Source organism: Aspergillus affinis (genome assembly GCF_023601865.1).
Source record: "Aspergillus affinis strain CMG 70 chromosome Unknown NODE_40_length_256409_cov_85_802654, whole genome shotgun sequence".
NCBI classification, from domain to species: Eukaryota; Fungi; Ascomycota; class Eurotiomycetes; order Eurotiales; family Aspergillaceae; genus Aspergillus; species Aspergillus affinis.
Genome location: NW_026515821.1, coordinates 242,422 through 256,409, shown reverse-complemented (window position 1 = coordinate 256,409; position 13,988 = coordinate 242,422). Strand labels below are relative to the sequence as shown.

At 51.1% G+C, this 13,988-nt stretch overlaps 5 protein-coding genes across 5 annotated transcripts; 4 read left to right on the top strand and 1 right to left on the bottom strand.

The window, feature by feature from the left end:
- Positions 1–457: 457 nt before the first annotated feature.
- KD926_007256 (F-box/WD repeat-containing protein) lies at positions 458–2,562 on the top strand (the record flags this gene model as incomplete). Its single annotated transcript, XM_053100093.1, has 2 exons — positions 458–1,530; positions 1,590–2,562. The coding sequence occupies 2 exons, from the start codon at positions 458–460 to the stop codon at positions 2,560–2,562; spliced, it is 2,046 nt and encodes a 681-aa protein (XP_052956283.1).
- An 883-nt stretch (positions 2,563–3,445) lies between these two features.
- On the top strand, positions 3,446–4,554 carry eb1 (microtubule-binding protein BIM1; the record flags this gene model as incomplete). The annotated part of the gene is made up of 4 exons (XM_053100092.1): positions 3,446–3,551; positions 3,700–3,777; positions 3,909–4,393; positions 4,489–4,554. 4 exons carry the CDS (start codon positions 3,446–3,448, stop codon positions 4,552–4,554), a joined length of 735 nt encoding a protein of 244 aa, XP_052956282.1.
- Positions 4,555–4,996: 442 nt separating this feature from the next.
- On the bottom strand, positions 4,997–7,165 carry KD926_007254 (amino acid transporter; the record flags this gene model as incomplete). Its single annotated transcript, XM_053100091.1, has 7 exons — positions 4,997–5,476; positions 5,577–5,906; positions 5,967–5,986; positions 6,049–6,426; positions 6,492–6,564; positions 6,618–6,743; positions 7,007–7,165. The coding sequence occupies 7 exons, from the start codon at positions 7,163–7,165 to the stop codon at positions 4,997–4,999; spliced, it is 1,566 nt and encodes a 521-aa protein (XP_052956281.1).
- A 739-nt stretch (positions 7,166–7,904) lies between these two features.
- On the top strand, positions 7,905–10,756 carry KD926_007253 (uncharacterized protein; the record flags this gene model as incomplete). The annotated part of the gene is made up of 8 exons (XM_053100090.1): positions 7,905–8,045; positions 8,119–8,448; positions 8,498–8,646; positions 8,705–8,904; positions 9,150–9,355; positions 9,735–10,002; positions 10,076–10,305; positions 10,376–10,756. 8 exons carry the CDS (start codon positions 7,905–7,907, stop codon positions 10,754–10,756), a joined length of 1,905 nt encoding a protein of 634 aa, XP_052956280.1.
- Positions 10,757–10,930: 174 nt separating this feature from the next.
- On the top strand, positions 10,931–12,522 carry KD926_007252 (MFS general substrate transporter; the record flags this gene model as incomplete). The annotated part of the gene is made up of 2 exons (XM_053100089.1): positions 10,931–11,109; positions 11,181–12,522. The coding sequence occupies 2 exons, from the start codon at positions 10,931–10,933 to the stop codon at positions 12,520–12,522; spliced, it is 1,521 nt and encodes a 506-aa protein (XP_052956279.1).
- Positions 12,523–13,988: the final 1,466 nt, after the last annotated feature.

The window sequence follows — 13,988 nt, the reverse complement described above, 5'->3', positions numbered from 1 at the left end:
TATATCTCCTACTTAGTTGGGTTTTTTTTTTTTTTATAAAATGTTTTTCCGGGTTCAGTTCGTTTTATCTTTTAACTATCGTTTTTTTATCTCCCCCCCCCCCCCCCCCCCCCCCCCCGCCATTCTCTATTGCTCATTTTTGCTTCTCTGCGATCAATTTTTATTTATTATTATTCTTCTGGAATTTTGCTTAAGAGGCATCCCTTGCCGGCAGACATTCAGCCCTCCATAATTCATCTGTCACAGGTTCCCCGCTGTCCACGCTGTCCAACCACTCCACCCTATCCCTTGCGGTTTCGCCCCTGAAATCGTGTCGTGAGTCGTGTTCAAGGGGATTTTTGGGTGTCTGTATATATTTCGATCTACGCAACCCACCAGATCTTCTGCGCGATCCTCTTATCCTCGCCTCTTGGCTCTGTCGTGATTAATTTTCGTTTCTCCCCTTATCTTTCGCGCCATGACTCAACGAGACCCTATCGCTTCTTCCTCCCGCCGCCGTCCCTCTCTTTCGCTCAGATCTCGACCACGTACCTCCGCCTCGTCGACCGTTCAGTCTTCCGGACTTGAAAATGAGGCCTGGAACAGATTGTCCGTGTTAGACGCATCGGACGACGGTGAAGGACAGGTTGTGGAAGAAATGAACCACTTCCCGGAACCGGTCCTGAGGCGTCGTGGAGCTAAGAGTTTCTCCAGCCTCCGTCATCCCGTGGACGGTCTCCGCGCTCTCGGCCGTCGTCTGTCTGTCAACATTCGGAACAAATCGTCCAGGCATGCCTCTCACTCCCATTCTGAGGGCCACGCTCTGTGTCAGGATGATGAACATACCCCAAACAGAGATGCCATCTTGTCGAGGCATAGTTGGTGCAGAGGCTCCAACATCAACCGTCGTGCATCGCTGAACGGCGTTCCCGGTCTGCACGGGTTTTACGCTCCTACTGCCGGCGCCAATGGTCCGATTCCTGGAAATGGCCTGGAGCCACCATTTCTTCCAAACGATATCTACGCGGGATCAGCTGCCCGAGCTGCGGCTGCAGCTCAAAATGAGATGGCTCGAGTCGAGCGCGACTGTGCCAAACTGTCCGATGCGAGGTTGCCGCAGGATTCGGAAAGCGGCATCGGAATTGACCTGCGTGATCATTCGGATGAGCTCTCCGACGTTGATCTCGAGGATATCGTGCGCCTCGACCCGGTTGATTATCTCCCAACGGAGATCATGTCCCAGGTCTTTAGTTATCTTGACCCCAAGTCGTTGATGCAATCTGAATCGGTTTCTCACGCTTGGAATGGGCAGGCTTCCTCTCGGCATATCTGGAGACAGGTATTCCGTCGTGTCTACGGACATAGTCGACCTCATGCTGTTTCGTCTAAGAAGAAACAGTCCGCAGGTTTGGGAAAGACCATTCCCAATCAAGACTGGAAGAGAATGTTCTTCGTTCGACGCGCTCTAGACAGTCGTTGGAAGGAAGGCAAGGCCGCCGCCATCTATCTTCACGGACACACGGACAGTGTATACTGTGCGCAGTTTGATGAGTATGTATTACCTTGAATTCTGTTTCCGGCCAATTTATCATACTGACAATAGCTCGCAGGGACAAAATCATCACCGGTTCTCGTGACCGGACCGTTCGCATCTGGGATGCTCATTATCCTTGGCCGTGTCGGAAAATCATCGGACCTCCCCCGGGAGATGTTCCGAGGATTGGGCCGGTGAACAACCCAAGCCAGCAGTCTTCAGGCAAACCTCCTTTCCTGACCATCTGCCCCCCTCCCACCGTCGCTGACGGGATTGTGACACCGGTGGACCAGTCTTCGGACTACCACAGCGCTTCGATCCTGTGTCTTCAGTTCGACGAGAGGATCATGGTCACTGGCTCTTCGGATTTCTCGTGCATTGTGTGGGATATTCACAATGACTACAAACCGATCCGTCGCCTTGAAGGCCACCGAGCCGGTGTGCTGGACGTTTGCTTTGACGAGCGGTACATTGTCTCGTGCTCCAAGGATACTACCATTTGTGTTTGGGATCGCCAGACCGGAGCGCTCGTGAAGAGGCTCGTTGGACACCGCGGACCGGTCAATGCCGTCCAGCTGCGGGGCGATCTGATCGTTTCTGCCAGTGGAGACGGGGTGGCCAAGCTGTGGAATATCACGTCGGGCCTCTGCATCAAGGAGTTCCCCAGCAAGGACCGTGGTTTGGCGTGCGTCGAATTCAGCGACGATGCGCGGACCATCCTCACGGGCGGAAATGATCAGGTGATCTATCAGTTTGATGCCAACACTGGCGAGCTCGTGAATGAGCTCAAAGGCCACGTGGGCCTGGTCCGGTCTCTGCATCTCGATAGCATGAGTCAGCGGATTGTCAGCGGAAGCTACGACGTCAGCGTCAAGGTCTTTGACGCGCAGACGGGAGAATTGTCGATTGACCTCCCGGGATGGACCACTAGCTGGATGCTGAGTGTGAAATCCGACTACCGGCGTATCGTGGCCACCAGCCAAGACTCTCGTGCCGTCATCATGGACTTCGGATATGGTCTTGACGGCATTGAGCTGCTGGAAGAATAATTATATGAAGAGGGCATTTGGTTAGCCATATATTGAAATTTGCTGGACATTTTTAACAAGGAAAAAGCCTTTGGTCACGGAGTTCTTCAGGGTATTTCACGGAGGAGTTTTCTTGCTTATCTTGCATATCTTGCTTTTTTTTCTTATCTTCTTGGGATACACAGTTTTGGCAAGCGATAGATGTTTTTTTCTTCTTCTGTCTCCCTTTTTGTTGTGGTGATTTTCACCTGTGACTGATTCATCTAGACTTGCTAGAAGGTAACTACATAGATGGCCGTCAGAAATCCACCCGTTGCTTCTCATGCATTGCATCATTGTAGTGTTTGCCTGGTTTGCCTGGTTTGCCCGGTTTGCCGGGAAATCTCCCCCCGTTGGCAGCCTGAGGCAGGTGTACCTTAAAAGCCGACCGACCGCCCGGCTCTGATTGGCTGAAGAGGCCCCCTAGCGGCCAGCGGATCCCGTGGGTTTTGTCGACAGCAACAAAACAATCCTCTTCTTTTGGGTCTTTCCCTCTTCCTCGTCATAAACAAATCCCCCAACGCTGCCTGGAAAAGGGGTCGTCTCTTCTATTCCTCCCGCTCCATTTCCCCTATCTCTCCATTGCATCCCCGCCGTATCGGTACCGTCAAATCTCCCTCTCCTCGATTCTAAACTCTACCACCGATTTACGCCATCTACCCCACCATGGGCGAATCCAGGTTCGTCGGGCATCCCCTCCCCTTCAGGGACCTGAAAACCTCCATACGTGCAGAATGCGAACAATTAACCATGTGTAATCGACCAGACAAGAGCTGTTGGGATGGCTCAACAACCTGCTGCAGCTGAACCTAACCAAGATTGAGCAGTGCGGAACTGGGTATGAACAACGCTCCTATTCCTCCGCATGCAGTGCAATTCCTCCCGCTTCCGCGATGGATTTGCCATCCCGGATACCTTGAGACGACGGGTGGCAGAGCCATTTGCAATGAAGGATTTCCCCCAATACTCGAGTATGAACAGGACACGCTGATGTGGTGAATCTTGCACAGTGCTGCCTTGTGTCAGGTTTTCGATTCGATATTCAGTGAGTGCAAAACCCGGGGGTTTATTCGTGCGTTTCCATTATAAGATCAGCCTGCTAATGTGTCATCTCTCTAGTGGATGTTCCCATGTCTCGCGTGAAGTTTAACGTCAACACCGAATACGCCTACCTCCAGAACTTCAAGGTCCTCCAGAGTATGTCTCCCTGTTCTGCTTATCATTGCAAATCGCCTCTTGTGAAAGAAATGAAGAATTCTTCTCTCTCTCTCTCTCTCTCTCTCTCTCTCTCTCTCTTTATTTCATGCGCTGACATGATCCCATGGCAGACGTTTTCGCGCGCCACCATGTCGACAAGCCCGTCCCCGTCGAGCATCTCACGAAATGCCGTATGCAGGATAACCTGGAGTTCCTCCAGTGGGTGAAGAGATACTGGGACCAGCACTACCCGGGAGGTGACTATGATGCCGTCAGCCGTCGGAAGGCGTCCGGCGGTGCTCCCACCTCGGCCGGCAGCTCTCGTGCGGGCGCCAGCTCCGCCGGAGCCACGCGACGCGGCACCACGCCCACCGTCGGAGGAAGTCGCGCTCGGGCTGCCCCCGGTGCTGGCTCGGCCAACGTGTCCGCGCTGCAACAGGAGATCGCTACCCAGAAAGAGGCTATTGGCGGACTGGAGAAGGAGCGAGACTTTTACTTCGCCAAGCTCCGCGATATCGAGCTGCTGCTGCAGAGCGCTATCGAGGCGGACCCTGAGTTGGACAAGGAGGAGGACTCGTTAGTCAAGCACATTCAAGGCATTTTGTACTCGACGGAGGTATGTCTCCCCTACCCCCCACTCTCCCTTTCCGGAGAAGTGTCGCATCACCCTTTATTTTATCTATTTTTTAATTTTTCTTCTACTAACGATAGGGACAGGAAGGATTCGAGATCCCCGCAGAGGCCGAGGGTGCCGCCGATGAACTGGAGACCTTTTAGATCCATGGCTAGGAACGTCTGTTCGTTATTAATACCCCCTCGTCGTAGTGTCGCTAGCGTTGAGTACGTGGTCTTCCGACCCGTGTATTTGAATTGCTTTTAATACGTTGAATTGGACCTTGGAGATGGTGAGAGAAGAGAGCAGAGAAAGAGTGTGTGTGAGAAAAGAAACCAAGGGGGTGTGTCGTTGAATTCCTTACTTGACTTTTGTGTGTATACTTTGGAGAGTCAGAAATCTGGTTGTCTTTTCCCGAGCCCGGGGAAGAAAAATCATAATAGATTTCTTTGCATTATCTTTCTTACGTTTCTTTTATCCTCTTTTTTCTTCTGTGCTTGTTGAATCTCAATTCAATCCCGTTCAGGTATCAACCGGTCCAGCCCGGTCAATAACTATGAACAAAAACAAGACCTATGCCGCAAGTATCACCCATGTCTTCCCCTCTTACACCTCAATCACAGGCCCATGATAATACTTTCTCGCCCAACCCAGATAATACACCACCGCTAGGATAGTAACCCCGCCGAAGATAACGATACTATAATTCATATCCGCCGGCTTGGGATTTGTCATGGGCGGCCAGCACCCGAAGAACATCATTATGACCGTGAAGATAATGGCAAAGATATTGTTTGCGACTCCGATCCAGCCGTCTACTCGGAAGGGTCCCCATAAGAAAGGTTTCGGGCTGGGACGGCTGCTGTCGCCGCCGGCGTCGTCGCGCGGCAAGGCGATGTCGTTCCGTAGTCGGCGGTATAGGAGCAGGGAGAGGGAGATGAGGTAGGAGGCGAAGAAGCCCTCCAGGACGAGGGAGAGGATGATGTTGAGGACGATAGAGGAGCCGATGTTGATCAGGCTAAGGAGGCCGACGGCGATGACGATGATGCAGGTGCTGTGGAAGGGGACGGAGGTTCGGGAGTTGACCTATTTCGTTTTACGTATTTGCACTTGCGTGTTAGCTGGGATTTGGGCAGCTTTCCTGGAGAAGAGGAACCATGAAGATATGAGGTGATGATCTACTGACTTGACGGATCCATCGCCAGCCTGGAATGGCGCGCTCGCGCGAGAAAGACCACAGCATGCGACTACCGGACGAGATGGCGCCGACTCCTGCGCAAGCCTGGAGGATGGCCATCATGCTGGAGAGAACGATTGCAGCGCCTTTGCTTTTGGTCGAGTTGGCTAGGATGTCCATGAATGGGTACGCGGCGTTGGATTGGATGAGCGCGGATAGATCTCCCGCGGTGAAGAGAAATGCGATCAGAATGCCGAACCCGAGGAGGCCGTTGATCAAGATCGATAGGACCATGGATTGTGGTACGACCATACTGCTGTTCGCGACTTCTTCGGCCATCTAATACCATATGGAGGTTAGGGATAGTGTGGTGCATGGCGGGTCTTAATGATCACTCACATGAACGGCGCCGTCCGTGCCTAGAAACAGAATGATGTCAGGTACGAATTCAGATGGGGTGTAGCAGGTGAGAATGTCTTACCTAGGAAGGCAGCAACTGTTCCCTTGAGACCGATGAACGTTGCGAGAGTAATGTCATGCCAACCACCATAATTGAATGACAGGGTGAAGACAGAGCGTGGATCAGCCCGCGGACCGAGATAGACGAGCGGGATCAAGACGGCGAAGAAACCAAGCACATGAACGATGAGAATGAACACTTCAATGACCGGCAAGATCATGCCCAACCATGTATTCAAAACCGTGCAGATGAGCAAGACCCCCCACATTATGAATGTGACATGCCAGCCTTTAGGGTCATACTCGGGGATATTCATTGCGACAGCGTTTTGCAGAACACTGCCCGCCAGAAAGATAGTTGCTGTTGGACCTGCAGTCCATGCTAGTATACAGATGGAGCCTTTTGTCTTCTCGTTAGCATCTTAAAGGGCATGGGAAAAGACAGGCAAATTGCAGTGCAAATACCGGTAACGTGACTTAAGAATCGCCGGGATGACCTGGGAGCAAGAAGAAATGCCCAATGATATTGTCCTCCGGCCTGGACGCGAGATCAGGTACATGACCAACATGACGGTTCTTGTGGACACCTACCGAAGGGAACATGCTTGCCAATTCTCCCATTGCGACGAAAATGCTCACAAAGCCAATCCAGACACCAATATATCCATATACCAGTCCGGCAGGGCCGCCGCTAAGAGTGAAGTCAACATCGGGGGTCTATGGCTGAAGATCTTTCAATTGGGTATGTCATACTTCATTAGGCCCAATTGGATGTTCCTGGGCCCGAGTCAGAGGATTCCATTGCGGAAATGGGATGAGGGCGAATAACTAACATGATCATTGCTTCCCATGTCAACATGAGACTACAAGCGAACCCAACGGTGCTTGTCAAGCCAAATCTTCGCTTGTGAATGCGAACAATATTTGTGAGCCGAGAAAAGCAAACCTTCGGGGGATCCTGGAAAGACTTCTCTACCGACCTTTAAAACCTCTTTTTTTCCGATTCTGGCAAGTTCAATGGCATCTTTGTTGGATGAAGATACGTTGCTCTTGTCACAAACGGTGTGTTCCTTAGCAATTGCCGAGCTCAACTCGAAGTGACTGTCTGACGCATGATATCGAGCCATGGTGAATGACATTCAATGCAGTGATTGGATGTATGTGCAGAAGGAGGACTGAGGGTCTGATAGACAGTGTTGGAAGTGTGAAAGTTGATCGCTCAGGCCGGAACAGGCAGGCAACTCGTGACATCCAGTGACTTTCTACTCACCCAGCTGAAACTTGCTCCTCCCTCCCTCGACAAAGAACTTCGGCACCCCCAAATACGACCTCACCTGCAACACTGTTACACAGGGGATGACGTGAGCATTAATAATGTGATTATAATGTGACGCAACGATGAATTATGCAGAGTTCGGAGTAATGCAACTGTTTTCACCGAATCACACGGACAGTATGTATGTCGGAGACTGGACTCCAGGATGTGTGCGAGTGTCGGCTAATATGGAACCCGGACTGGATAGAGAATTCTGGAGACCGGACAGATTTGAAAGGCATCTGTCGACCTCCAGGTTTCTGGCCAACGAGAGTCGACGCGTTTAGTGGCACGGCGTCGATCAATCCGTCTTTTCCCATAATCGCGTGTGGTGATAAACCATGCTATAAGGGTCGTACAGAGATGGGCATGTATCGACGGACCACCTCTTTCCACATTTTTTTGGGTTAAGGCTAGATATGATCGAGCCTAGAAGTGTCCGTGCAGAAGCCAATATACTGTGGCATAATCCTGATTTTTCATGATTGATGACCGGCCTCTTAGACTCGACGCTGGCATCTTGATCGTTTAGGATCATCTTATTGTCTTTGACTTATTCAAACATGGACCATAGCGCGGCAATCAAGATTATCAGCTGCTTTTTGCTGATTACATCGTCTGGCGTTGTGGCAGCCTGTCTCATCGCAAGTTGGCAGGCACTTAGGAGAAAGCTCCTCATCGTGACTCTTCTCATCGCAACTTTGGTAAATATTCGTTTGTTTTGTTGAAGAGCGTGCCTTGGAAAGTTGAAAGACTAACAAGCCACCGTACCCCTAGATTTCGTCTATACTTGCTGGAGTAGCTGCATCTATAGCCGCAGAGAATGGCCTGGGGAGGTCTCCTGGCGAGTACTCTGATGCGCAATTTAAGGCCATACAAAAGGCCATCTATGTCACCGAGATTTTCCATGTCTTGACTGTAGGCCTTGGAAAGCTATCTTTTACCGCTCTCTTCTACGTTCTTCTATCGTCGACCCGTTGGTCCAGGGCCGTTGTTGCGGCTGCTGTCTTTTTGGTCCTTTGGACGGTGACGATGATCATTTCAGCCTCGCTGGAATGCGATCCTCCTGAGGTCTGGAATCTAGCAGAAGGCAACTGCCGCAATCCGGTGAGCTTCTCAACATGTTTTTGAATGAGTACACCTTGTGTTAACACAGAGAAAGACTGCGCTGTGGATATATTTCGGAGTTTCCAATATTCTTATTGAGGTTTTGCTTATTGCACTACCATCACTGCTGGTTTACAGCATACAGATGAGCCTGCACAAGCGTGTCATAGTTATTGGCTGCTTTAGCATCAGAATTTTGTAAGTTATACCCGCACATCTAGAGAGCTATCCGAACTGACAGAATCTTCTCTGCTAGGGACATTGTGGTAACGGCTGTTCAAATCCGCTATACCTACGCATTCGGAGCTCGGTCTTCCATCTCTCTTGAACTCTGGCCATGGGTCATGTGTAGCCAGGTCCTGCAGACAGTGACTATCATCTCAGCCTGCGTGCCATATCTTCGCGAATTTCTCCGGTCTTTCCCAAGTGGAATGTTTCAGCCCATCGAAAACCAAAGTACGGGACTACGGTACGCATACGGATCAACAGGCAATACGGGCAGTGATGCAACACTCAAGCAAAATTATGCATTACATAATTTCAGTCATATATCTTGAGATCCCGAGAGGCAGAATATATCATGTAATCCAAGCGCAAATCCACATCCCCAGGCCTGTCGTTGTCATCATTTAGCAATCGAAGCGACCTCGAATTCATCCGGGCTCGTCTCAGGATTGGCGGACTTCTTCTCGATTGAAAAGTCGCCGCCATCGAGATCTCGGATCGGGCGGCCCATGATGGCCGTAGCCAAGGCAAGACTGAGAAGAACGGAAAGCCGCATGTCTGGTCGGTCAATGATGCTCGTCTCGTTATATATCCGCGGAGGCAAGAGTTCGTTCTGCGAAATTTAGCCCATCTTCTAGATTTTGGAGGTCACGGTGGTGTCAATACCTTTCAAGCGTCTGTGGTATTGATCATAGACTGAAGATAGAAAGGCGAATGTCCAGAGAATGGGATCGGGACCAGACGGTGAATTTGTATGGATCGTATCTCAATGTGACCTTACCTCACAAGGCCAAAAGATTGCGTTTATAGCCTTTTCGGAACGTATATGATTCGTCCTGTGTTACGATACAGATGCTACCGTATTACGAAAAATCACATTCTTTGGCTACGAGGGACTTGAAGAGCTCACATGCCTGTTCTTGGTACATCATGCAGTGCGACCGGACAGCAAGCAACGAAGGACCCAAGCTCGGAGAAGTCCGATCGAATGAGGCTGAAAGAGGATTGTCATCGCCCATTCTCGAAAAACTCAACATCTTGTCAACCCCATACTCTGCAAGCTGTGTATAATGTATGCAAACGAGAGTGGTAAACGGGTCGATGAGGCCGACCAGCCCTTGATCCAGGGGTCGGAAGGCATGGTAAGTCTTGACCGTGGGACCTCGTCGCTCTCCAGATTACAACCATGGAAGACAACCTTCCTAGCCATGGCACTTATATTCTCATTACTGTTGAACGCATGGTGGCTTTTGCTTGAGCGGAAAGGTGATGGCTCACACGAAAAATCGATGCCATCCAAGATACTTTCGGCCCAGCACTCTCCCTACAGTATGTCTTCAGAAATCTTAATAAAACAGATGAGACGATCTCAAAATGGCTGCTGATAGATACATGTTACCAGCTGGACTCGGTTTTGATATGCAAATTCCTTACGCTCATGATACTGAGTACACAAGCTCCAACGAAACCCATGCAGACTATATGTGGGAAAACTTGAACATCGACCCAATGATTATTGCACCTACTCTGGAATGGGCTGAAAGTATGAATCTCCCGGGCTCTTGGGCATTCCCATGGGACTCGAACCGACGGATCTATTTTGTGAAGGTGTTCCATCAGCTGCACTGTCTGGTATGTACTCAAACGACCGCCCGCTCATTGTTGTAGATAAGATTACTCACACTAGGCGCTGCATTTATAGAAAGTCATGCGTAAATCATTCCATGACCTCCGGGCCGATGGAGAGAGTCCGATTCCAGCGGGTCATGTCGAGCACTGTCTCGACAGCCTACGTCAAGACTTGATGTGCGCCGCGGACGACACCCCCATGCCGTCTCTGGAACTTTTGAACGGCAGTGGCGAAGGTCAGATGATGCAATGCAAAGACTTTGACAAACTCGTTGCCTGGACGCAAGCCCCAGAGCGCAATGCTTGCTATAAACGATTGGTCACCAGTGACTACAGGCCGATCGTGCATAGTATCGAGCGATATGCCTTTTGTCCAGCTGACAGCCAGCCTTTTGCCGCCATGAGCCGGTATTTCGAAGAGCATGGGCACTATGCAGATCCATTTGCGGAATAGTTAGCTTGATAGTCGTAGTATAGTCTGGTTTGTTGGTAAATCCATGGATGATCACATCTTTGTTTGTCCCTCGATGTTTGGGTCCTTGTGTAACCTCAGCTTCCCCCAAATGAGGGGGTCAATGCAACCTGATCAGGCTGTGACTCTCTTGCTCGTCACATCTCATCGTTTGGAATGACTGAATTGATGGAGATGGAGCAGAATACCAAGCAGGGGAAAGACACAGAAATCGCCGTCAATCCAACAACGCACATTGTGGAATTTACCGAGGACGATGTAGCGAACCCGCGGAACTGGCGCCCACCGTACAAATGGTCGATCGTGGTTCTCGTGGCCAGCTTTTCTGCGGTGGTGTACGTGCATGTTCAATGATGCGATGGCATTATAATTATAAGACCAGATTCTGACTCTGAATCAAACGCAGGCAATTATCGACCATCATCGCCGCGCCCGTCTCTCCTGCCATCCTGGTCGGCTTCCACTCCAACAACGTCCTCTACCGCACTCTCATCGTGTCCATCTGGGAACTGGGCGAAATCGTGGCCCCTCTCATCTGGGGGCCTCTTTCCGAGCTCTACGGACGACGGTGGGTGCTCAACATCGCCAATGTTCTCTTCATCGCCTTCCATGCCGGCACCGCTCTCAGCACCAACATCCACATGCTCATCGCCTTTCGGTTTCTCAGCGGCGCCGCCACGGCCTCCTTACCAATTGGCCCGGGGGTCGTGAGGGATCTGTTCGAAAAAGAGCGCCGCGGTCGCGCCATGTCCATTATGTCTCTGACGACCACGTTAGGGGTCGTGGCGGGTCCCATCGTGGGATCTTATCTGGGCGAAAGGGAGGGATGGCGGTGGGCGTTTTGGCTGCCGACCATCGTGGCCGGGGTCCTCGCGCTGCTGCTGTTAGCAGTCTATCGTGAAACGTACCAGGTTACCATCCTGATGCGAAAGGCGAAACAACGGCGTCGTGAAACGGGCAACTTAGATCTGCGGTCGAAGTACGAAACAGGAGAGACGGATGCCAGCGCAGCATCCAAGCTCTTCGATGCCTTCATTCGGCCGTTGCGTCTGCTAATTCGATCCCCTATCCTCATCCTGATCACGGTGTACATCAGCGTCGTCTACGGATACGTCTACCTCATGATGACCACCATCGCGCCCGTCTTCCAGGAGATCTACAGCTTTTCGACGGGAGCGTCGGGCCTCTGCTTCCTGGGACTCTGTCTGGGACTTGCCCTGGGCGCTTTCATCTGCAGTTTCCTGCTCGATCGGTACATCCGCATGGCGAAAGCCAGAGCTAGCGCAGCGGCAGCGGCAGCGGCACAGCAGATCGGGTCCGACGACCCATCTCCTATCACCCCCGAGCACCGTCTCCCGCCCGTCCTCTTCTCCTGCATCTTCATGTCCAGCGGCTTCTTTCTCTTCGGCTGGACGGTGCACGTACACGTGCACTTCATCGTGCCCATCATTGGTACCGCCATCATCGGCCTCGGTCTCGTCGCCACCACCATCTCCCTGCAGACCTACATCGTCGACGTCTTCGGTATCTACGCTGTCAGCGCTACCAGCGCGATGCTGGTACCGCGGAACGCCAGCGCCGCGTTCCTGCCACTGGCCGGGCCGCCGCTCTTCCAGAGACTAGGGTATCATTGGGGCGGGACGTTGTTGGGGTTAGTAGTGTTGGCGTTCGCGGTCATGCCGATGGGGTTTATGCGATGGGGAGGAAAATTGAGAGGCAGATATGGCAGTGGCTATTCGGAGGATTGAATTTTCTGTCTCTAGTTGGATTTGGATCGGATTGGATACCTAGTAATCCTCTCGTACTCCGTAAGTTGGGGGGGATTGCACCACTGTTATCATCAAATCTAGTTACGGAGTACTCCGTCGATAGGATTGATCGGCGGACACGGCAGGCAGAATACTAGTGCAAGGTCAGAAATGATCTCAGGCCGAGACCAACTGGAAAAGGTCCAGAAGCCAAGAACGGCCGAAAAAAAAAAAACAACAACAACAAAATAACAAGGATGGAAGCGGGCAGAGGCAACGTCAACATTATATTCCGTATTCTGTAATCTGTAACCTGTTACACCGGACGAACTGATGCCGTATATAAATAGTACGGAGGGTGGTGGGGATGTGAAACTAACACGCACTTATTAGGACGTTGTTGCTTATTGGACGTTGCTGCAGTCTGCACGCCGTAGAATCTTCTTGGTGTAATCTACGGAGTTGAAGATATGAAGATGTTCAGCGCATGAAGCGATCATTTTAGCCGAATACACCCAGCAAAGAGAGAGAGAGAGAGAGAGAGAGATTTGATTAATTTCGTTGGTGTCGTACCTTGCAGAAAGAAAGCAGTCTGACCGGGCGGAGAAAGTAAGCGAGAAAATAACGGTGGTCCCCCTTGCGCCATCGGAATGCCGTTGGGCCCCGCTGATAATCTATTATTATTATTATTCGCATATTAGAAATTTAGAATAAGCAACAACAATAAAAATCCGAATAAATAATATCCCAAGACGGGAAATCGACGGTACCTGCAGCTTCGGCCTCGTCGCTGTCAGTCCTGATTGGATACTTGTCCACGCCAGGTGGGTCTGGGATCCCGACTCGGTTAGTTGAGATTACATCTGTACGGAGTATACACTGTGTCCTGTGTGTTCAGTCTTTGTACAGATTAATCTCGATGGAATAGATGACTATTGCTATAGTTCTGAAGGGAGATACTCAGACCGAGTCCTTCATTCTCTGTTCAATCAAGCGGATCAAATATAAATCCATTGTATGCCCAGTCCCTACTGAGTAAGTACTGCAGAGGATCACATTAGTCTGGGATGGTGAAACTTTGCAGCGGCGTTTCATTAAACTCAGTCTTGGCTTCCCCTTTCAGGCCAATGACACCCCGCTGCCGGCGTCATCTGCCGCCCGAAGTGGCATGGCGGTATCTTATGTCTTGATGCTCTTATTGCAATGTCTTACATCCCGTGACCGCTAGTGGCCACTGCAGGTCGAACAGTCCGCCCGTCGTGGTTATTCTTAGGCCTGGCCTGATCGATCGCTCGTCTCTCGTCTCCTCTCCTCTTCTCCCTCATCTCATCTCTCTCTCCTCTCTCTCTCTCTCTCTCTATCTTCCCTCCTCGTCCGTTCATCCTCCCCTCCTTCTCCTCCTCTTCCTCCCCTACTCTTCCTCCCCTCCTCTCCCCCTCCCCCTCCGTCTACCCTCTCGACCTGGT